At 44.0% G+C, this 24,016-nt stretch overlaps 3 protein-coding genes across 3 annotated transcripts in view; 2 read left to right on the forward strand and 1 right to left on the reverse strand.

Annotated features, from left to right (window-relative positions):
* The first annotated feature begins 782 nt into the window (after positions 1-782).
* On the forward strand, positions 783-11,276 carry FCAR (Fc alpha receptor). Its single transcript, XM_061172527.1, has 4 exons — positions 783-816; positions 1,417-1,452; positions 8,052-8,339; positions 11,047-11,276. The coding sequence occupies exons 1-4, from the start codon at positions 783-785 to the stop codon at positions 11,274-11,276; spliced, it is 588 nt and encodes a 195-aa protein (XP_061028510.1).
* A 2,915-nt stretch (positions 11,277-14,191) lies between these two features.
* Positions 14,192-24,016, reverse strand: part of NLRP7 (NLR family pyrin domain containing 7) — a 40,730-nt gene continuing 30,905 nt past the window's right edge. The window contains exon 7 of the mRNA XM_061173769.1: positions 14,192-14,288. Within this exon, the coding sequence (XP_061029752.1) occupies positions 14,192-14,288 (97 nt within the window). The remainder of the gene's footprint in view (positions 14,289-24,016) is intronic.
* NCR1 (natural cytotoxicity triggering receptor 1) lies at positions 17,324-22,502 on the forward strand. Its single transcript, XM_061173905.1, has 7 exons — positions 17,324-17,357; positions 17,440-17,475; positions 17,652-17,936; positions 20,015-20,293; positions 20,560-20,607; positions 22,137-22,184; positions 22,312-22,502. The coding sequence occupies exons 1-7, from the start codon at positions 17,324-17,326 to the stop codon at positions 22,500-22,502; spliced, it is 921 nt and encodes a 306-aa protein (XP_061029888.1).

Genomic DNA, 24,016 nt, shown 5'->3' on the forward strand with positions numbered 1-24,016 from the left:
ATGAAAATGAGACAGCCAGTAGAAAGTTTGATGTGAAATATTTGACTTCTCATACTTGAAGAACTAGTGGTAGCCAGGTATCTGTAACCAAACTTATCTGTCTGTCTATCTGTCTGTCCATCTGTCTATCTACCTACCTACCTACCTATCTACCTATCTATCTAATCTATATTCTCTATCAATCCATCATCTATCTATAGATTACAGGTTTAAATATAGATACAGATATAGATATAGGAGGTTCTTTCTTTAGAGATGGTGAATACCTCCTGAAAAAAAATTCCTCTGCATGCCGGCATTGAGATAATCCCAAGCATAAGAGCACACTGCCTGCCTGATTGAGCCCAAACTTGGTCCATGAATTCCGGGGAGGACATGTGGATCCATAACAGCCAAGGCCACTTGGCTTTTGACTGATGGATCAATGAAGAAATATCTCTGTCTGTATGGCACCCATCTAATATCCTGTCCCAAGCTCTTCCATTTAGATGGGGGATCTTGTCCAAAGGATTTGAGCCCCATTAGACATTGGTTAAGGAAAACACTCACTTCTCATCTGAAACATAAACAGGAAGATTGATCTCCTCTTAGACTCCACCCAAGAGCTCCCCAGAATGAAGTTCTTTGGGAAGGAACCATTCCTGTGGAGAAATAGATGTAGAAATTCTCTGATGAGGAACTCTGCTCTCATACTTCCTGTGGGTCTTACTGTCTCATGAGACTCTGTCATCTGCTGACGTGCACAAGGGGCTAACTGGGCTGAGGCTGGCTGTGTCAGAACCATGGCCCCCAGAGACACCACCCTCTTCTGCCTCGGTGAGTCCTCAAATGCAAGTGGGTTAGAGGGAAAGATGGGGGGGATCCCAAAATAGTCAAGGTCTCTCTTAACATGAGAACTCAGTGATTTTAGGAGCTGCCGAGAAGATTCTTATCTCCTTAGTGGAGAGATGCTCTTTGCCCAGATATCTGTAACTGCATCTGCCCAAGTCCCAACTCCATGCTAGCCTGTAAGGCTCCATGATCAAGTGGTCAAGTTGACCTTGTGGGGTTCATTCAACCTATGCCATGCTGTCTGGAGACCCATGATGGTTCCAGAGTTCCTACAGATGAGAGCCTCAGGGCTGGAATCTGGAAGATAAAACTAAAAGATGAGTCTTGTTTACTATTTCTGCTGTAGAAGAAAGAAATGTCACCTGTGGGACTTCCCTGGCAGTCCAGTGGTTAAGAATCCACGCTTCCACTGCAGGGGGTGTGGGTTCGATCCCTGGTCAGGGAAATGAGATCCCGTATGCCCCGTGGTGTGGCCAAAAAATAAAATCATTTTTAAAAATGACAACTGTATGTCATTATGTTGGGTGATTTATAATAAAGACTGGAAATTCGCGGATTGAGTTTTCATGAATGTCTCTCTTCCAGTGCTCTGTCTTGGCCAGAAGATTCAGGCACAAGATGGTAAGTGTTCCCCTAAGTCTCCCCCAGTCCCCCTATATCCTCATGGCAGCTCCAGGATAGAAGAGCAGGAGAAATAGTCTAAAGCCCAGATGAATTCCAATTTTATTCTTTGTTCCAGCTGTCTCTGCTGTGCTTCCCTTGCATAACTTCTACCTCACTTTGGTATCTTGGGAATCCCTCAAACTCATCGCGTTCAGACCTGGATTTGGCCTTTGCCTCTGTTAGGCTGCCTGTCCATCAGAGGTGTGCATCTTACTGAATGTTCACGACCGCAGGGATGAGAAAGTCGGGAACCATCTTCCATTGTCCAACAGCCTCCCTATATCAATCAAATGTACTTGCTTTCACAACCTAACTCTCCCCAGTTCTATCCACTTTGCTTCATTTAAAGGGACACTGCCTTAGAGAACTTTACGCAAGTAGCTTCAACTCTCAGAACCAATTTCTTTATCTATAGAAGAGAAATAAAAATAATAATGGAATCTATTTCATTGGATCATTGTGAGGCTTAATTGAGATAAACCATGTAAATAAAGTAAGTTATGTATTTGGTAAGTGTGTTACCTGTGATGATGAGGATGAAGGTGATCATGGGGGGAAAAAAAAGGTATTTGGACTCTATATGAAGGCCCCACCCAGTCTCCACTTTCCTTGATTCATTACTTTTTTTTTTTTTGGCTGAGTTGGGTCTTTGTTGCTGCGCGCAGGCTTTCTCTAGTTGTGGTGAGCGGGGGCTACTCTTCATCGCGGTGCGTGGGCTTCTCATTGCCGTGGCTTCTCCTGTTGTGCAGCACGGGCTCTAGGTGCCTGGGCTTCAGAAGTTGTGGCACGTGAGCTCAGTAGTTGTGGCTCGCGAGCTCCAGAGCACAGGCTCAGTAGTTGTGGCGCACGGGCTTTGTTGCTCCGCGGCATGTGGGATCTTCCCAGACCAGGGCTCAAACCTATGTCCCCTGCATTGACAGGCGGATTCCTAACCACTGCGCCACCAGGGAAGTCCTGATTCATTACTTTTTAACGCTAATTAATGATACAACATAAGGTTTTCTGAGAAGACGTACTTATTTTATTTACTCTCCTATCTTCCACAATGAGTAAGCCAAGTTCTATCTACAATGGATGCTTAAATTATAAATAAAAATGTGACTTTGGGCTAAAAAATAAAAATAAAAAATAAAGGGACACTGCCTTAGTCCAACCCTCCTGTAGAATCTGCATATTCCTCTGTACTACTACAGTACCAAGCACTAAGCAGTACTAAATTGCTACTGTATATTGTCACCCCAACTACCTTGTCCTCCTAAGGGGTGAAACCCCTTGTCCATCCATGTCTTCTTTCTTCCAGTTCCTTCTAAAGATGGTAGCCTGGATTATTTGTGTCTTTAAAATATGAATATATTTACCTCCCTCTTACCGGTCTTCAGTAGTCAATCTTCAGATAAACCTACCCACTTGCCCAGGTCTCTCAAGCTCTGCCCACCTGGCTTGTGACCACCCGTCCAGCTCACCTTCCACTCTCCCTCTGACTCTCTCTGCTCCTCACCCGTGCTGACCTTAATCTAGCTTCTCCTTCACTCATTGCACCTTATTAACTCGGGGATGTCTCCCATTGTCCTTCTATCTATCTGCAATGCTCCAAAGCCTCCTATCCACGTTGCCTAGGCAATTCTTTTTTTAATTTAGGCTGCACTGGGTCTTAGTTGCAGCATTCTGACTTCTTAGTTGTGGCATGTGGGCTTCTTAGTTGCAGCATGCATGCAGGATCTAGTTCCCCGACCAGGGATCGAACCCGGGCCCCCTGCATTGGGAGCGCGGAGTCTTACCTACTGCGCCACCAGGGAAGTCCCTGCCTGGGCAGTTCTTACTCATCCTCACATAGCAGCTGAACCCTCAAGTCTGTTATCAGATCTCCAAGTTCTACACCTTAAGACCTGCAGACCATATATCATGACCTACAATTGCATCCTTGTGTATTTTTTAAATTAATATCTGACTTTTTTCTACATCGTCATTCTTGAAGGCAGGGGTCTGTTTAGGTCAGCGTTTCTCAACCTCGGTACTACTGACATTGGAGACTGGATAATCCTTTGTTTTAGGGGCAGTCCTGTGAAGTATAGGATATTAAGCAGCATCCTTGGTCTCTACCCGCTACATGCCAGTAGTACCTTCCACCACAACTGTGACAGCCAAAGATGTCTCCAGATATGGACAGATTGTCCCCTGGAAGGGAAAGCTGCCTGTCTCCTGTTGAGCACCACTGGCGTAAGCCATGGTAGTGGATAAACAATGTGCTGAGTTAATGGACGTCTCTCTCTGTGTATCTCGGGATAACAAATAGATGGAGGTACTGGTGAGTGAACGATACTGAACTAAGGAAGTCCTGCAGGGTTCGTCTTGCTTCACAGCAATCCGGCTGAGGACGGCAAACTCCCTTGTTTCCCCCTTCACAGAGCTGAGCACATCACTATCAGGTCTAAAACAGATGATACACCTTGACAAAGGGAACCAGCAGATTCTGAGCGTCCCTCCCCCTGTTTGCTAGTTTCTGTATGGGGGTTAAAGCCAAGGACAGAAGTCTTCAACGTGCAAAATCACGCGCTTAAGTATGGGGGTTAAAGCCAAGGACAGAAGTCTTCAACATGCAAAATCACGCGCTTAAAGCCACTCCGTATGAATGCATTGGTGCCAAGACGCTAACCAGCACCTTCGGGTACCCCAAAACATTTCCAAATCCCGTTCCATCCTAAATCCAACTCCCGGAGCGGGAGTTTCCAAGTCCCAGCCTTCCCGCCCTCTCTCACAGAACTAATCATCATATCCGTCAGACACTTGTTGGCTGTCCCCCACACTGCATTCTCTAACTGCTGCAGGAGACAGAGCTCTCCCCCATCTGCAGAGCAAAGAGCAGAGAAGCTGGAGTGAGATAGTCCTAGTTTCCAAACCAGATTGCACCACTCTTCAGTTTGTGGTCTTGAGCAGCGCGCACGGTTTCTCCAAGCTTCAGCACCCTCACGTTAGAGTGAAGCACAGAACTGCATGCGCATAAGGATTACCATGGCGACCAAACACCAAGCAAACTGCTGACAGACTAGCGGCTGCTAGGGGCTGCAGAGAGGGTAGGATTAGTGTGTATGGGGTCTCCTTTGCGGGGCAATGAAAATGCAACTAGACGGAGGTGATGACTGCACGACGCTGTGAATGTACTAAATGCCACTGAATTGCATACGTTAAAAGTGGTTAATTTTACGTTATGTAAATTTCACCTGAATAAAAAATAGATATAAAAAGGAAGGAATTCAGTTCCTCAAAAAATCCTTCAGTTCTTAAAAACTAAATATCCAATCCAGCAATTCCACTTGCATATATATAACAAAAGAAATTGAAAGCAGGGATTCTAGCAAGATATTCATACACCCATGTTCATAGCAACATTATTCACAATAGCCAGAAGGTGGAAACAACCCAAATAGCCATTGACATGAATGTATAAATAAAATGTGGTCTATACAAACAGTGGAATATTATTCAGCCATAAAAAGGAAAGATATTCTGACATGGGCTACAACATGGATGGATCTTGATGACACTACACGAAGTAAAATATGCCAGACACAGAAAGACAAATATTGTGTTATTCCACTGACACAAGGTACGTAGGATAGGGAAATTCATAGAGACAGAAAGTCAATTAGAAGTGACCAGGGCCTAAGGAAAGAGAAAGTGGAGAGTTGCTGCTTAATGGTTATAGGGTTTTTGTTTGAAATCATGAAAAAGTCCTGAAAATAGATGGTCGTGATGGTTGCACAATACGGTGAGTGTAATTAATGCCACTGAGCTGTGTACGTAAAATTGGTTTACTGCTGCTTCCCACTAGCTATCTATTTTACATTTGGTGGTGTGTACGTGTCGATGCTACTCTCACTTCGCCCCAGCTTCCCCCTCCCTTGCCAAAAAAATGGTTTAAATAGTAAATTTTACGTTTATGTAACACATTTTATTTTACCACAATTAGAAAATACTAAGAAAATATTTTAAAGGCAGGAAATATAAGTCCATCACACCTTAATTTATTTGTTCCCCCCATAGTGAAAGAAAGAAGTGCGGTTTCTCCATGGCAGGCCACCTGAGTCTGGGCTCTATTTTCTTCTAGGGAATCTTTCCATTCCTACCATATCTGCCACGCCCGGTTCTGTGATTCCCTGGAATGAGTCTGTGAAGATCCTGTGCGGGGGAACTCCTGAGTCTTACCTGTACCACCTGGAGATCCTGGGAAACTCCACATACAAAGTGGTGGACGAGAAATGGGGATTTCAGAAGACAGCTGAGTTTGTCATTAAACACATGGATACAAATACTGCAGGACGTTATCAGTGCCGATACAGGAAACAGTACAGCTGGTCAGTGAGTAGTGAAGCCCTGGAGCTGGTGGTGACAGGTGAGGCCACATCCACGGTCTCTGACCCTCAAGTCTTTTTCCTTTCTTATTTTTTCAGAGATGCTATTTTTAGAACAGTTTCAGATTTCCAGGGAAATGGAGGAGATACAACAGAGAGTTCCCATATACCCAGCACCCAGTTGCGAACATTTTCCTTTAGTATGATACACCCCTTACCATTAATGAACCAATATTGATACATTATAATGAGCCAAAGTTCATTGAGATTTCCTTAGTGTTTACCCAACATCCTTCATCTATTCTGGGATCCCATCCCACATTGCATTTAGTTGTCATGTCTCTTTAGTTTCCTCTTGGCTGTGGAAGTTTCTCAGACTTTCCTTGTCTTCGATGACCTCGATAGTTTTGAGGGTGCTGCTCTGGTATTTTGCAGGATGCCCCACTATTGGAAGTTGTCTGATGTTTTACTCATGATAAGACAGGGGCTATGGATAACGGTGAAGAAGACCACCAAGGCCCAGTGCCATTTTTAATCATAACATAGCAAGGGTACGTACTATACCAATGAATATGGCTGTTGATGTTGAGCTCGCATGCCTGGCTGAGACAGTGTTTGTCAGGTTTCTCCACTGTAACATGACTCTTCCTCCCACCCTCCCTTTCCATATGGAAGGAAATCACTACACGCAGCTCATACCTAAGGAGTGGGGAGTTACGCTCCTGCTGCATGCGTCCAGCCCTCAGTTTGAAGCTCTGTCCTCAGGGTGGCCTAACCCTGTGTTTCTAGAAGGTTGCACCCTGAATTTCCAGGTTCTTCTACCTATTCTTTTTATTATTTATTTATTTATGGCTGTGTTGGGTCTTCGTTTCTGTGCGAGGGCTTTCTCCAGTTGCGGCAAGCGGGGGCCACTCTTCATCGCGGTGCGCCTGCCTCTCATTATCGCGGCCTCTCTTGTTGCGGAGCACAGGCTCCAGACGCGCAGGCTCAGTAGTTGTGGCTCACGGGCCCAGCTGCTACGCGGCATGTGGGATCTTCCCAGACCAGGGCTCGAACCCGTGTCCCCTGCATCGGCAGGCAGATTCTCAACCACTGCGCCACCAGGAAAGCCCCCTACCTATTCTTTTTATACAAAGAATAAAAAGAATATCCTTCAGCCCCTGCCATAGCTCCTCAAACTCTCTGGATACCATTCCCTCTCTTCCCCAACGTATGGCTTGTGATATTGTGACTTATAATCAGAAACATATATTTGGTCTTCATCCTCGTTTCTGGCACAGAGCTCCCCAAACCCTTGGGATTCCCTAAGCGATGAGCAATAAAGGTGTCTTCATTTTCATAAGAAATCCCTTTCAACCACACCTGAGTTTATGTTAATGAGGTGACTTTTGGAAAGCACCTAAGGATGGGGGCTGGTTGCCAGGAGAACTAACCAAGTCACGGGAGAGTTGGAACTTTCAGCCCCACCCACCTCTCACCTGACCTCCAGGGAGGGCAGAGAGGCTGGAGGTTGAATCAATCACCAACGGCCAATGACTTAATCAGTCTTGCCTATGTAATGAAGCCCTATGCATCTCTTCCATCTGGCTGTTCCTGATACATGCTTTCATAATAAACCAGAAATCTAGTAAGTAAACTGGTTTCCTGAGTTCTGTAAGCCACCCTAGCAAATAAATTGAACCCAAGAACTGGGTCCTGGGAACTTCTGATTTATAGCCATTGAGTCAGAAGCACAGGTGACAACCTAGATTTCTGATTGGCGTCTGAAGTGGGGGCGGTCTTGTAGGACTGAGCTCTTAACCTGGAGCCCTAAACCTGGGGGATCTGCCGTTATTGCCAGGGAGAGAGGGTCAGAATTGAGTTGACTTGTGGGATGCCCGGCTGGGGTCTCAGAATTGCTCGGTGGTGTGGGGAGAAACCCACACATTGCAATTGGGAACAGACTCGTGTGGCACTTCTGGCTTTAGAGACTAGATCGCTATCTCTCAAAGATGGCATCTCATCTGCTTGTTTGCTCAGCTCTATCTACAGTAACTGGGGACAGAGTATAGATCCTGTAGTAGTGAAATGGGATGTTACCACCTCCCATTCCATTGCAGCAGGAAATGTCAGCTTCTTCGCTTCTCTTAGCATGGATCCAACATGAGTGGTGGGGATACAGGGGAATGACACAAAATCTTGCTAACAGCTCACTCTCTGCTCTTTTAGGCTTGTATGACAAACCCTCCCTCTCCACTGATGGGTGCCTTGTGGTGATGCCAGGAGAGAGTGTTTCCCTCCGGTGCAGTTCAGCACACATCTCATTCAATAGATTTTCACTGAGCAAGGAGGGAAGGGCCGTTCTGTCACAGCACCAAAATGGGGGACGCTGGGGTGACTTCATTCTGGGTCCTGTGAACCTCAGCTTCTCAGGGATCTACACATGCTACAGTTGGTACAGTGGCAGCCCTTATGTATGGTCAGCCCCCAGTGATGCCCTGGAGCTTGTGGTCACAGGTAAGTGCACCCCCGCCCAGACGTATGTCCTCCTCCTCGGGGCTCTGGCTGGCTATCCAGGGCCTTGGCATCAGGCAGGAATACAAAGAGATGCACTGAGAAAGAACAGTGGGGCAGCAGAGAGTCATTACTCAGAGGACCACGAAGAGAGAAGAAGCACTTCTCTGTCCATTCTTCTGTGGATAGACATTTAGGTTGCTTCCAGGTCTTGGCTATTGTAAACAGTGCTGCAATGAACACTGGGGTGCACGTATCCTTTCGGACCATGTCTTTCTCCAGATATATGTCCAGGAGTGGGATTGAAGGATCATATGGTAGCTCTATTTTTAGTTTTTTAAGGAACCTCCATACTGTTCTCCACAGTGGCTGTACCAATTTACATTCCCACCAACAGTGTAGGAGGATTCCCTTCTCTCCACACCCTCTCCAGCAGAAGATGTGGTATATATATACAATGGAATATTACTCAGCCATAAAAAAGAATGAAATAATGCTATTTGCAGCAACATGGATGGACCTAGAGATTGTCATACTGAGTGAAGTAAGTCAGACAGAGAAAGAGAAATATCGTATGATATCGCTTATATGCGGAACCTTTTTTTTTTAAAAATGACACAAATGAACTTATTTACGAAACAGAAACAGACTCACAGACTTAGAGAATGAACTTATGGTTACCAGGGGGGAAGGGTGGGGGGGGATAGTTAGGGAGTTTGGGATTGACAGGTACACACTGCTATACTTAAAATGAATAACCAACAAGGACCTACTGTACAGCACAGAGAACTCTGCTCAATACTATGTAACAACTTAAATGGGAAAAGAATTTGAAAAGAATAGATAAATGTACATGTATAACTGAATCACTTTGCTGTACACCTGAAACTAACACATTATTAATCGAATGTACTCCAATATAAAATAAATATTTTAAAAAATGAGAGAGAGAGAAGAAGCACTTCTCACCCACATCACATTTGACTTTCACATCCTCTCCTTGAGTTCTCCAGTGTCCTTTGAAAACACGTGGCCTGTTGAGAAAGGAGAGGCCAACATTTGGAGTCACATTAAGGGGTGTTGTTGAGATAGGAGATGCCAGACACAACCTTTGACGAATCCACTTCCTTTTTCATACGCTTAGTTGCAGCTGAGAATCCTGAAACTAACCTATAATACTAGAATCCACTCAGAGTGGGTGACTGAGGAAGACTCTAAAAAAACTCTATCAAGGGACTTCCCTGGTGGTCCAGTGGTTAAGACTCGGTGCTTCCACTGCAGAGGGCACGGGTTCCATCCCTAGTCGGGAAACCAGATCCCGCATGCCGTGCTGTGCAGCCAAAAAAAAAAAAAGCCTCTATCAAGAGCTTCATTTTTGGGAATTCACTAGTGGTCCAGTGGTCAAGACTCGGGGCTTTCACTGCCGTGGGCCCGGGTTCAATCCCTGGCTGGGTAACTAAGATCCCGCAAGCCACGCGGCATGGTCAAAAAAAAAAAAAAAAAGAATTTCATTTTTATATTGTTTGCAAGCATCACTCTGCCCAGAGGGAGAAAACAAAGAGTTATAGCAGAGGAAAGCAGCTGCTGATTGCTGGGGGGGATGACCACATTTGTCTCTCTTATGTACCTTGTCCAGTCATTCTACAAGCTAAGCAAATATGATAGTCATGGCACTGTAAGATCATACAGACAGAATGGTCTTTTCAATGAATGTTGCAGGGACAACTGGGCAACAGTGGAGGAGGGGTGAATTTATTAGCCTTTTCCTTTAGAGTAGATAATCAATGTATCTTGTTTTAGAAATCACCTCCTATCCGACATCAAGGTGGTCCTCTTCTGTATTATCCTCCCAAACTTGAAACATTTTGCACTTTGCAATTAGGAATTCCAAATACACTTGGAATTGATTTCTGTATTTTAACAGGAGAGAGTTACTAGGATTTCTGAGCATTGTAATTTCACAGTATTTTATTACATCCTTGAGAGGAATAGAGGCCTATGAAGTCCATAAAACAAATAGAGAAATCTTTTTAAAGGTTCAGTGAACAGAAATGTCTAATGAAAGGTCACACAATAGTGGAGATAAATTTTCCCTAAGTTTTTGCGTTCTGTTTTTTAGTTTAGTTTTGTTTTTGCTTTTCGTTTTTTGTTTCTTCGGCGGCATGGCATGCGGGATCCTGGTTCCCCGAGCAGGGATCGAACCCGTGTACCCTACAGTGGAAGCACAGAGTCTTACCCCCTGGATGGCCAGGGAAGTCCCAAATTTTCCCTAAGCTTATCTGAAATGTTTCTCCTACTTGCTTCCCAGATACCAGCCATCCTGTACCCTTTGTCACGTATGAGAAAGGAACACACATTGTTATGTGGGGTGAAGATGACGTAGAGGAGAGACTTTCAGGCTCTGGATCCATGAAGATGTTGCAGGGATATGATTAGACAGTCAGTGACACTGCCACATGAGGAGGGAATGAAAAGCAAACACAGCATGCCCATACTCACCTCCTCCCCCTTTTACAAGACTCCCCGGGGAACCACACCCTTGGACCTACATTTAATATGAAGTACGGTGCTCATGAATGCATGCACGTGTGGAGGAGGGGGTCCCAGTGAGACCACAAATAGGGAAATGAGCTCCCTTTCCAGGGCTCTTGGGATGGGATGGAAGGAAACATGACCAGTGATCATTCATCTCTTCTAATTATGTCTCTAGATACCACAAACCAAGATTACACGACGGAGAACTTGATTCGAATGGGCATGGCAGGGCTGCCCCTGTTGGCTCTCTTGGCCATTCTGGCTGAAAATTGGCTTGGCCATCAGGTTCCACACGAGGAAGACCAGCAAGATTTGCGTGAACTGAGCTGCAGTAGACAGAAAACTCAGACAGAATGGACCTTTGGACTAACTCCAAAGGGTCACCAGGTAGACACCAGGCACTGAATACCACAGCCAGCACTTGTGGAGTCCTGGAAAGCTACGTGGAGAACGAGGTACTAACAAGCTTGGATCCCTTTGCAAACCAATCAAATGGTATTTTCTTATATGAATCTGATATATTTGCAGCCCACCCTGCTAGACTTTGGTGATAAAATTCTCAGTATAGGGACTTCCCTGGTGGTGTAGTGGATAAGACTCCACGCTCCCAATGCAGGGGGCCCGGGTTCAATCCCTGGTTAGGGAACTAGATCCCACATGCATCCCGCAACTAAGAGTTTGCATGCCACAAGTAAGGAGCCCGCCTGCCGCAACTGAGGACCCCACGTGGTGCAACTAAGGAGCCAGCAAGCTGCAAGTAAGGAGCGCACCTGCCGCAACTAAGACCCAGTGCAACCAAATAAATAAATAAATATTTTTCAAAAAAATTATCAGTATAATCTTTGCTTAACTCTTCCTGTGATTAAAAAAATAATGCAAAGCATTCTCAATTCTCCTTGCTGTTTTTCACCCCTCCTCCACAGAAGTTCTGGCTCATACATTCATTTTGTCTTGAACTTATCAGCAAAACCAAATACCGTTACATCCTCCTGATAGAAGACCTTAACACCTAGAATTCCATTAATTACGAATGCTAATAATTAATTATGAATACTGTCCACTCAACATACCATATATTCCACGACATAACTGTGCTTCTAGCTTTCCCTACAGTAACATTTGTGTGTTAACACATGCTTTTCCGACTCTTAAGAAGACTCTCCTGTTCTTATGAAACTAACCCACTTCAAAATGTCTCATGCCTCCAATGCAAAGTCAACAGACTTGTGAAAGCAGCCGAACAAGCATCTCCTTTGAATCATCTCAGTACTTTAAGCTACTTAGTCTATCGATTCATCTTTTTGTAGTATGCATCATGACGTCTAGAAAACATGAAGTATTGGATATATTTATTGAGATCATGAATAAATAAGTTAGTGACTGAGCCAGATAAACAAGGAAATGTTAGTGACTGAGCCAGATGAACAACAGGGAAGTGCCACAGTTGCAGAGGAGGACTAATCAGAGTCTTTATATCAGATCCAAATCGAGAAATGAAATGCAGTTTGTTTCCAAGAGAGGGAAGAGATTAGCTTCACATACGTGGTTTTGTCTATGGTACGGCCTCGTTTGGAAAAGGGGTTCTGAGAATAAAAGGGTCCTGCAGTCCTAGGAAAATGATTGATTTTTTCTGTAGCCACGATGACAAGTAGCCACCAGAATGGGTTTATAACCCATCGTCAAGGACCACTCAGACAGCTCCCTGTTTCTAAATGTCAGCCAATCAGAAACAGGTTCACTCCAGTAACCACACCGGTGAGAGACAGCCAATCAAAATAGACTCCCTCGAACAAACACGCTTTTACGGATAACGTTCAAACCAGAAGAGCCCCCTGAAAATCCACATTTCCCAAAAACCCTGTATAGGATCAGCGGTAGGCTCTGCTCAGAGACACTGTGTCTGGCCAGCATAACTCTCCCTTACTATAGTAATAATAAATTCGGCTTTGCTTTTTTATTTCAGACATTGAGTAGTGAGTGCATTAGCCTTAGACAGTTTATGTATTAGATTGATTTAAGTATAAGGCCCTTGCTTAAGGGCAAGGTGTATGGCGGCTTATAATCCATGACTTTAAGTTTTTTTTTTTTAATTTTTATCGGAGTATAGTTGATTTACAATGTTGTGCTAGTTTTTGCTGTACAGCAAAGTGAATCAGTTATACATATACATATATCCACTCTTTTTTAGATTATTTTCCCATATACATGACTTTCAGTTCTACGTTAGGCATTGTGCTGGTCGTTTCATTTATATGAGCATACTGTAACGCCGTGATTTTTAATTGAATCAATTTTAAGTCAATCAATCATGTGACAGTCATGTCACACGAGCAAACAGAGGCTCAGAAATGGTATGATTTGGATAATGATATGATTATGTGGATACAGAGTTTCAGTTTGGGAAGATGAAAAAATTCTAGAGATGGGTGGTGGTGATGATTGCATGATGAAGTACATGTCCTAGTTGCCACTGAGCTGTACACTTAAAAATGGTAAAGGCGGTAAGTTTCATGTATGTGGAGGTTTTTTACCATAATAAAAAAAACTTTGAAAAATGGTTAAAATGGTAAATTTTGTGTTATGTATGTTTTGCCACAATTTTTTAAAAGTTCTTTGTGGTCTAGAAACTGAAAGTAGATTAGTGGTTGCCCAAAGCTGGGAGAGTGAAGGGGTATTGGACAGTGGATGCTAGTGGGTATTGGAGGGGTTTATTTTTTTTGGGGGGGGGTGATTAAAAAGTTCTGAAATTAGATTATGGTGATGGTTGATCAACTCTGTGAATATAATAAAAACCACTGAATTCTACACTTTAAATGGTAAATTGTATAGTATGTAAATTATATCTCAATTAAGTTGAGTTTCTTCAAGTATCAAAAATGATTAAATTATTAGTAACACCCTCAGTGGCTGAGTCATGACTTGAAATCCATCATCTCCAACAGGGCTTATAGTGTGCATTCGGGGATAGTCCTAGGAGCACAGGTGTGAGCTTAGGGTGAAAACTGGGGCTGGACTAAATAGATACAGAGAAGTACCTGAGAAACCAGAGACAAACTTAGGGAGAATGGATGGCATGATTGCCCTTAGTATGTGGTGTCCAGGGAAGACACTCCAGGTTCAGAGCATATTCCCCTAAGATGATCACCCAACCCCTCTAATGAGCTGGATAAAAAACGGCATTTATTTAACTTATTTGTGCTTCAGTTCCTTATCTGGAAATGGTGGAGTAAATGCTATCAACTTCATCGGGTTATCATGAGAATTCAATGAATGAATGATGCCAGCCACTCAGAACAGTGCCTACACATAGGAAATGTTTTTCAAGTCTGGTTACCAGAAACCTTGCCTCTGGAGATGATTTTATCTTCAGATCTTTTCACACTGCTGGAATAAACTGTTCCACTCTGAGTTGGTGAGCTCCATAGCAGAAAATAGAGGAGGAAAGTATCATTACTATTATGTGATGCGAGGGTAGCACTCGCCCCCATTTCCATACCAACTTCAAGAATTACTGTAAATAACGAAGAGAGTGTGTTATTGACCAAAAAATAGACAAATAGATCAATAGAATGGAATAGATAGCTCAGAAATAAACCCATATAAATATAGTCAACTGATTTTTCACAAAGGAACAAGAGCACTACAGAGGAGCAAAGATACTCTCTTCAACAAATGGGGCTGGAACAACCGGACATCCACATGCAAAAAGATGAATCTAGACACAGACCTCACACCCTTCACAAAAGTGAATTCAAAATGGATCACAGACCTAAATGTAAAACGAAAACTACAAAACTCTTAGAAAAAAACATAGACGATCTTGGGTTTTGTGATGCCTTTTTAGACACAACACCAAAGACATGATCCATGAGAGGAAAAATCGATAAGCTGGGATTGATTAAAATTTAAAAATTCTACTCTGTGATAGACAATATCAAGAGAAATGAAAAGCCACAGACGGGAAGAAAACATCTGTGAAAGAATGAAATTCGACGCTTTTTTACACCACACATGAAAGTTAACTTAAAATGGATTAAACACTTAAACATAGGGACTTCCCTGGTGGCGCAGTGGTTAAGAATCCGCCTGCCAATGCAGGGTACACAGGTTCAAGCCCTGGTCGGGGAAGATCCCACATGCCACGGAGCAACTAAGCCCGTGGGCCACAACTACTGAGCCTGCGTGCCCCAACTATTGAAGCCCATGCTCCTCAACAAGATAAACCACTGCAATGAGAAGCCTGCTCACCACAATGAAGAGTAGCCCCCGCTCGCCGCAACTAGAGAAAGCCCGCATGCGGTAACGAAGACCCAATGCAGCCAAAAAATATATATATAAATAAATAAATTTATTTTTTTAAAAAAAGACTTAAACATAAAACCCAAAACACTAACACTCCCAGTAGAAGACATCAGAAAAAATGTACCTCAACATTGATCTTGTCAATAATTTTTTTGGATATGACACCAAAAGCACAGGCAACAAAAGCAAAAATAAACAAGTGGGACTACATAAAACTAAAAAGATTCTGCACAGCAAAGGAAACCATCCACAGTGGGACACCACCAGCCCCAGGATCCCTGGGGTCCCACAAGAAGCCACCCTGGGACCTGGGCCCGCCCACCAGTGGGTAAGCAGCCACCACACGAGGCAGGGCCTGGCAGTCAAACAGGCGAGGGTCCACACCACCTACCGGTGCACTATAGACACAGGGAAGACGACACACAGATGGCCAACAGGCACATGAAAAGATGCTCAACATCTCTAATTATCAGAGAGATGCAAATCAAAACAACACTGAGATACCCCCTCACACCTGTCAGAATGGCCACCATCCAAAAGTCTACAAATAATAAATGCTGGAGAGGGTGGGGAGAAAAGGGAACCCTCCTACACTGTTGGTGGGAATGTAAATTGGTGTAGGCACTATGGAAAACAGCATGGAGGATGCTCAAAAAATTAAAAATAAAACTACCATATGATCCAGCAATTCCACACCTGGGTATACATCCGGAACAAATGAAAGCACTAATTCAAAAAGATACATACATCCTAATGTTCATAGCAACACTATTTACAGTAGTCAGGACACAGAAGCAACCCAAGTGTCCATCAACAGACGACTGGATTAAGAAGATGTGATATATGTGATAGATACACACGCACACACACACACACACACACGCGCACACACACACACACACACACACACACACACACACAGTGGAATATTACTCAGCCATAAAATAGAATGAAATTCTACCATTGGCAGCAACATAGATGAACCTAAGAGAATATTATGCTTAGTGAAATAAGTCAGACAGAGAAAGACAAATACGATATGATATCACTTATATGTAGACTCTAAAAAATAATACAAATGAATGTATATGCAAAACAGAAACAGACTCACAGATATAGAAAATAAACTTGTGGTTACCAAACGGGAGAGGGAAGGGGGTCCGGACAAATAAAGGGTATGGGATTAAGAGATAAAACTAATATGTATAAAATAGATAAGCAACAAGAATATACTATATAGCACAGGGAATTATAGCCATTGTCTTGTAATAATTTATAATGGAGGATAATCTGCAAAAATAGTGAATCACTGTGCTGTTCACCTGGAACAAATACAATACTGTTTATCAACTATACTTCAATTAAGTAATTAATTAATTTAAAATTATTTAGACCCTTAAAAAAAGAACAATGGACATATTTTGCATTTAAAATATATTAAGTACTTAATATATTAATATTATACTACTTAATATTTTAATATTAATACTTAATATTTTAAGTACTTAATATTTTAAAGTACCTAATATTTTAATATTTAATTTCTGCTTTATAACAGACAATATTTTAATATTAAGTACTTAATATTTTAATATTTAAATTCTGCTTTATAACAGACTAAAGGAATATCATTATGTAACAAATAAAATATATTTTTGCTTAAAAATATTATTTACTGAAACATTATAACAACTCTTTGAAGAAGGCAGTATTATCATTCCATTCTGATGAAACCAGTTAACATCCAAGCATATGAATGTACACAGGGAAGCCAAAGTTAAACACCTATTTTTTTAATGATTCTAAGGCTTTTGCTCTGCACACTACCCTATGCCTTCCCTGGGCATAATGTCCATATTTCAAAATTTAGAAGTTGACCCAGAAATGAGTTTCAGTTCGGGCAGACAACTGTCAGAGGTTCTGGTTAGAAACCACAGATATCATCAGATGCGTCCTGGGGACCATTTCCTTTCCTTATACCCGATGGCCAGAGGTGGGGGGAGACCTTTGAATCTTCTCATAAAGAAGTCAGTGTGAAAGTCCCGTGGTGATTGGTGCTGGGCTTTTCTCACCACATCCTGTGCATCTCCCTGGCCTGCTGGACTCAGTCTCCCCACAGCTCTCCATATTAGCCAGGCAGAATCTGAGCTATGCCTTCTACACTTGCTGCCCTTCTCTTTCTTGGTGAGTTCTTGCATGGAAGAGAGATGGAATTCAGGGGTCTAGTGTGGATGGGGCAATATATCTCATTATTCCTGTTTTCCAGGGCTGTCTCTGAGCCAGAGGACCAGCACCCAGAAGCGTGAGTCCTTCCTTCAAAGCCCCAGAGTCTGGGTTGAGACTAAGTATCCACCCGAGAACAACTGGAAGAGAGGGCAGGGGCTCTGGCTTGCCAGGAGGGCTTGAGACCAGCAGCTGGGTGGAAAGTAGGGTGGGCAGGGGCTTTATCTGGAACTCCAGCCTCTGATTCCTTTCCAGAGACTCTCTCGAAACCTGTCATCTGGGCCAAACCCAGTTTCATGATTCCAAAAGGAAAACTGGTGATCATCTGGTGTCAAGGAACTCACGAGGCCGTTGAGTACCAACTGCACTTTGAGGGAGGCCTTTCTGCCTTCAAGAGACCGGAGTCACCTGGAATGGTGAACAGAGTAAAGTTCCCCATCCCGTCCATGACCTCACAGACTGCAGGGCAGTACAGGTGCTTCTATCGAAGTGGGGAGCTCTGGTCAGAGCCCAGTGACCCTCTGGATCTGGTGGTAACAGGTAACTGTCCCCCTGCATAGCTGTAGAGTCAGTTCCTCAGCCTGACTCCTGGGCAGGGTCATCACTTAGTCATCTCCTTTACTCTCTTCCAAGCCTCACTCAGATACTAGTATTTGTCTTGAGGGTAACATAGAGGATTGATTATTTCCTACAGGGATTATCCTTAGAGAATTGTCTCTATGTCCTAGAAGCAGACTTGTCTTAGGTTCTTCAGAAAAGAGGCTCTGAGATGGATATTTGTGCACAGAGGGGATTACTGTGGAGGGTCCTCAAACACCACACCTGTGATGAGTGAGGGGCACAGGCTGGGCAGAAGGGGAAGTTGGTCTGTGATGCAGCTTCAACTGAGACCTCGGCCGAGCAAATGTGGGACTCTGGACCTGGGTGGCCTTTCAGAATAGTCTTGAAATGAGGCTAGAAGCTCTGTACCCCCCACTGTATCAAACAGTGATTGGCTGAGAACCACTCTTAGGGAGATTGCAGACAAATACCCTTGCTTTTGTGGTTCTTGTATTCTAGCAGAAGAGAGACCATGAGTCAAAGTCAGGAAATTCAAATCAATTATATAGCATGTGAGGGCGAAATGGTGGTATGGAAAAAGACAAAGTAAGTGGGGTTAAGGTGACTGGCAGGCCAGGTAATCTTGGGTCAGATGGTTCCCTTCAGTTGAGGCATATGGTTCTCAAACTTAAGTAGATATCAGAATCACCTGTAGGGCTTGTAGAAGCACAGATGACTTCAGTAAGCCCATGTTCATGGAAGCATTATTCATAATAGCCAAAAGGTAGAAACATCCTTTGCCTATCAGTGGATGAATGGATGAAGAAAATGTGGTCCATCCATACAACTGAATATTATTCAGCCTTAAAAAGGAAGGAAATTCTAACACACGATACAACATGGATGAACTTGAGGACATTATATTGAGTGAAATAAACCAGTCATCAAAGGATCAATAAGTGTATGTTTCCATCTACATGGGGTACTTAAAATACTCAAATTCAGAGGCAGAAAGTAGAATGGTGGTTGCCAGGGGCTGGGGGAAGGGGGAATGAAGAGTTAGTGTTTAATGTGTACAGAGTTTCAGTTATGCAAGATGAAAAGCGTTCCGGAGACTAATGGTGATAACGATGTACTTAATACCACAGAAATGTACAATTAAAAATACTTAAGATGGTAGATTTATGCATATTTTACTATGACTAAAAGTGATAATAATGTTTTAAAAACACAGATGGCTGCTCTTCTCCTAAGTTTCTGATGCAGTAGGTCTGGGGTAGAGCCTGGCAATTTGCATTTCTAACAAGGTTCCCGACAATGCTGATGTTGTTTGGTCCCAAGGACCAAACGCTGAGGACCAATGATGTAGGGCAATTCCCAGAAAGAGATTCATCTTTTTTAAAATTAATTTTTCTTGTAGTATAGTTGCTTTATAATGTTGTGTTAGTTTCTGCTGTACAGCAAAGTGAATCAGCTATACGTATACATATATCCCCTCTTTTGTGGATTTCCTTCCCATTTGGGTCACCACAGAGCACTGAGTAGAGTCCCCTGTGCTCTACAGTAGGTTCTCATTAGGTATCTATTTCATACGTAGTATCAACAGTGTATATATGTCAATCCCAATCTCCCAATTCATCCCAGCCACCCTTGGTATCCATACATTTGTTCTCTACATCTGTGCCTCTATTTCTGCTTTGCGAATAAGTTCATCTGTATCATGAGAAAGAGATTCATCTTAACACTCCCGGAAGCTAGGGGAGCAACTGTCTCAGTCGTGAAAGGAGAGATCAGGGAGGGTATGTCCACGACCGAGACACATCTAGGAAACAGAAGAAGAGACCAAGATTCTGGGGAGCGATATCCCGGTCCTAAGGAGAAGAGGGATGGGGGATATAGGAAGCAGAATAAAGATGCTCTCTACCGGGACTTCCCTGGTGGTCCAGTGGTTAAGACTCCGCACTTCCAATGCAGGGGGCGTGGGTTCAATCCCTGGTCGGGGAACTAAGATCCCACGTGCCGCCTGGCCAAAAAAAAAGAAATTATGTTCTTTACCTACCAGCCACCTTCCCTCGCAGGACTGTATGACACACCCACTCTCTCAGTTCAACCCAGACCTGAGGTGACCTCAGGAGAGAACGTGACCTTCCGTTGCCGCCTAGAAACAGCAACAACCACCTTCTTTCTGCTCAAGGAGGGAAGATCCAGCCGCCCACAGCGCAGATATGGGAATATCCAGGCGGAGTTCCCCATGGGCCCTGTGAGCACAGCTCACAGAGGCACGTACAGATGTTTTGGCTCCTATAACAAACATACATGGTCTTTCCCCAGTGAGCCTGTGAAGCTCCTGGTCAAAGGTGAGGACACCCCCCCAATTTTACCCCATGCCCTTTCTGGATCCCTAACTGACCCCCAAATAATGATGAGAGAGGCAGCAAAGAGGCAGGTGGGAAGACGCACAGAGGGTACTTTTCACCAATGCCCTCATCCACGTTGATTTCCCAGAGATCCAGTTGATAGCTCATGCGGAATATCGCCAGAGAGATGGCGGGCAGGGGGCGGAGTGTAGAGAGTAAGTGGGAAGACCAGATCCCTTGATTTTTCTCCTTGTCTCCATTGCCAGGAGATGCCGGGGACACCACCTTTGCACCCACAGAGCACACCTCTTCTGGTGAGTAACACGTACTTCTAAACTTGGGGAAGGACTCAAAGCCTCCCAGTGACACTAAAAACCTGGCATTCGTTCAAAACATCCCTTGAGTGCATAGCGTATGCCATGAACTACAGTTCTATATCAGTCAACCAAAGATCCTTGCTTGTGTGGCACTCGTATTCTAGCAGGAGAAGGCAGACCATGAGTCAAAGTCAGGATACATAAATCAATGACAGAGCACACAAGGAGGAAATGATGTTGTGGAAAAAGACAATGTAGAACGAATGGCATTAAGGTGATGGGGAAGAGGGCAGGTAGCAGCATTTAACACAGTTGGCCATACTGGCCTCACACAGAAGGAGGCTTCAAGCAAAGAGCTGAGGGACTTCCCTGGAGGTCCAGTGGTTAAGACTTCACCTTCCAATGCAGGGATGCGGGTTCGATCCCTGGCCAGGGAGCTAAGATCCCACCGGCCTCAAGGCCATAAAACCAAAACATAAAACAGAAGCAATATTGTAACAAATTCAATAATGACTTTAAAAAAAAAGAAAGAAAGAAAGAAAAGAGCTGAAAGAGTTGAGGGCATTAGTCCTTAGGCCTACGCCCTAAGGCAGAAAGATGGGCAGGGTGATAAAAGAACAGCCAGGAGGCCAGTGGACTGGAAATGATGTCAGAGGGGGGATGGTAGGGGTGTGGCGGGCTGGGGCAGCTCATTTAGGACCTTGAAGAAGTCTGGTTAAGACTGAATGACATGGGCTTCCCTGGTGGCGCAGTGGTTGAGAATCTGCCTGCCAATGCAGGGGACACGGGTTCGAGCCCCGGTCTGGGAAGATCCCACATGCCGCGGAGCAACTAGGCCCGTGCGCCACAACTACTGAGCCTGCGCGTCTGGAGCCTGTGCTCCGCAACGAGAGGCCGCGATAGTGAGAGGCTTGCGCACCGCGATGAAGAGTGGCCCCCGCTCTCTGCAACTAGAGAAAGCCCTCGCGCAGAAACGAAGACCCAACACAGCCAAAAATTAATTAATTAATTAAAAAAAAAAAAAAAGACTGAATGACGTGACTAGTGGGACAAAGAAGAAAGGATGGCGATTGACTTAATGAGGAAACGGAGGCTCACACAGAAGATATGCCTGGAGACACACGCTTATTAGTCCTAGAGCTGAATTCTTCCTCTGGTTTGTCTGTCTTTTGTTTTCTTTTGTTTTGTTTTCTTTTGTTTTGAATTAATTTTTATCGGAGCACAGTTGCCTTACAATGTTACATTAGCTTCTACTGCACAGCAAAATGAATCAGCCATCCATATACATGTATCCCCTCCACTGAGGACACTACAGTGCCCTAAGTAGAGCTCCCTGTGCTATACAGTATGTCTTTTCCCTCTCCCACTCCACCTGCCAGATGAAGCCACTGGGCCCTGGAGTGCGAGGGGTGGACCTAGAAAAGCTATAGAACGTCACGGAGTATATCCAAGGGTAGGAGAGCCTGGGATGGAAGAGGCCACATCATCTCTTTTCCTCACGTCTCCTCTTTCCTTATCCTCTGCAGACCACTGGGACTCCTACATGTTAACCACAGAGACCCAATTCCAGGAAGGTAAGCCAGCAGCGGGGGCTGTAGGCGCTAAAGGAGATAAGATCGGGAAAGGAGAGAGGAAGAGAGATGGGGTGAGGTGGTCTTGGTAGGTTCCTGTGAGCGATCACTCTTGTTCTTCTGACCCCAGATCCTGTCCTCCGGGATCACAATGCCCAGAATCTCCTTCGGATTGGCCTAGTTTTCCTGGTCCTGGTGGCCCTCGTGTGGCTCCTGGTTGAAGACTGGCTTCACAGGAAGAAGCCTCAAGAGAGAGCCAGCAGGGCTTCAAGTCAGGAATGCAGGAGAAGGTTCAGAACACAAAGAGCCCTGGAGAAATGACCGAGAGATGCAGTGGCCATAGGTAAAGCTGCAAGCTGACCCTGACCTTGGGCTGTGGGAGCTCCGAGTTGAGCCCATGGAGGAGAGAGTCATCGCAGAAAACTAAGGGAGAACTGCATGGAGTTTGGCAGAGGGTTGGGGATGAAAGCGCTAAATTTCTTCTGTAGGCAAAACCCATTGTCTCTTCTAGGTTCTAAGTACTGTTGCACTTGCTTCCTGCGAACCAAATTTTTAACCACTCTGGTCTTTCCTGAAAACATCTTTAATGGCGTGGCCGTGGGAATATCTCCTCCTTACTTTTGTCTTTATCACTATTTCTTCTTTGCTGTCTCTTGCACACGTCATTCAAAATATTTAGCCACCAGTACAGAATAGGTGCATTTATCAAATGGAACAAGAGCCAGAGAGGCAACAACCAGTGAATGCAGGTGCAGGCTTATAAACAAAGAGCACATCTACACCAATGTGTCCTGGCTGGATGGCAGCCATGCCCCAATTCCCTCTATCCTATGCCCTTGCAGGATTTCTTCTTCTCCACTTCTTTATCCATACCTTGCCTTGTTCTTTGGGTCTCCTGGTAGATATCATCTCCTCCAAGATGATTTCCCAAATCCTCCAGCTTGACTTAAGATACTACTTTCATAGTCCCAAAGCACCTGTAATTCTCTACAACAGCATTTGAACCCTAATACTGCCTACGTATCCATCTTCCTGTATCGACTGTGAACTCATGTGAATTAAATTTATGTCAGGTGTAATGGCTGTGTTCATAGTTCCCACTACTCAGAGAGTTCTCAGGAAATATATGTTGAACAAATGGATATATAAATGGGGTCAGAGTGCCCCTTGGAACTTGACACTCCTGAGAATGGTCCTTGAAATGTTGTCTGGGCATCACAAACGCTCTCCTTTTTGAGAGTTTCTACTTGGTCAACCCATTCATATACCCATTATGTGGGTCCCCGCCTCCTCTCAATATTGTGACACCTCACACAGGTCAAATTCATCCTTAAATCTGTATTTTCTGTTAAATATCAGCGAATATTAATTCCAACCTCAAAGGGATAACATGAAGATCTGGAGATCAAGAATATCCAGAAACCAGCATACGCTCTGACATGTATAAGTTACTCAATGCATGGTAACCATTATTATTCCTGATACTAAGGGCAATTAAAAATCATACCAATTATTACCTCATTACTAGTGGCCCCAATACTGAATTTTCTTCTTTCTGGTCTTCATCTACCAGGTGTTCTAAGGTCCAAGACTTTCTAGTTCATACCCATTTATAGTCTTCTTCATCTCAAGATGAGATGGACTTGTTTGGGGTGGGTTCAGGACATTCCAAACTTTCCATATTCTAGTTTATGGCAAGAAACCTAGAGTCTCAAGGAAAAAATGGGTCAGGTAGAAATATTTTAGGGGTCAAGATATAAAGGCAGGGCTTGACCTGGGCAAAGGAGCCTCCTCAAGGGGATGGAGGGGTCTTTACCACCGTGGCCCTACTGTTG

The sequence above is a fragment of the Eubalaena glacialis genome, chromosome 18 (genome assembly GCF_028564815.1).
Source record: "Eubalaena glacialis isolate mEubGla1 chromosome 18, mEubGla1.1.hap2.+ XY, whole genome shotgun sequence".
Lineage (NCBI taxonomy): Eukaryota > Metazoa > Chordata > Mammalia > Artiodactyla > Balaenidae > Eubalaena > Eubalaena glacialis.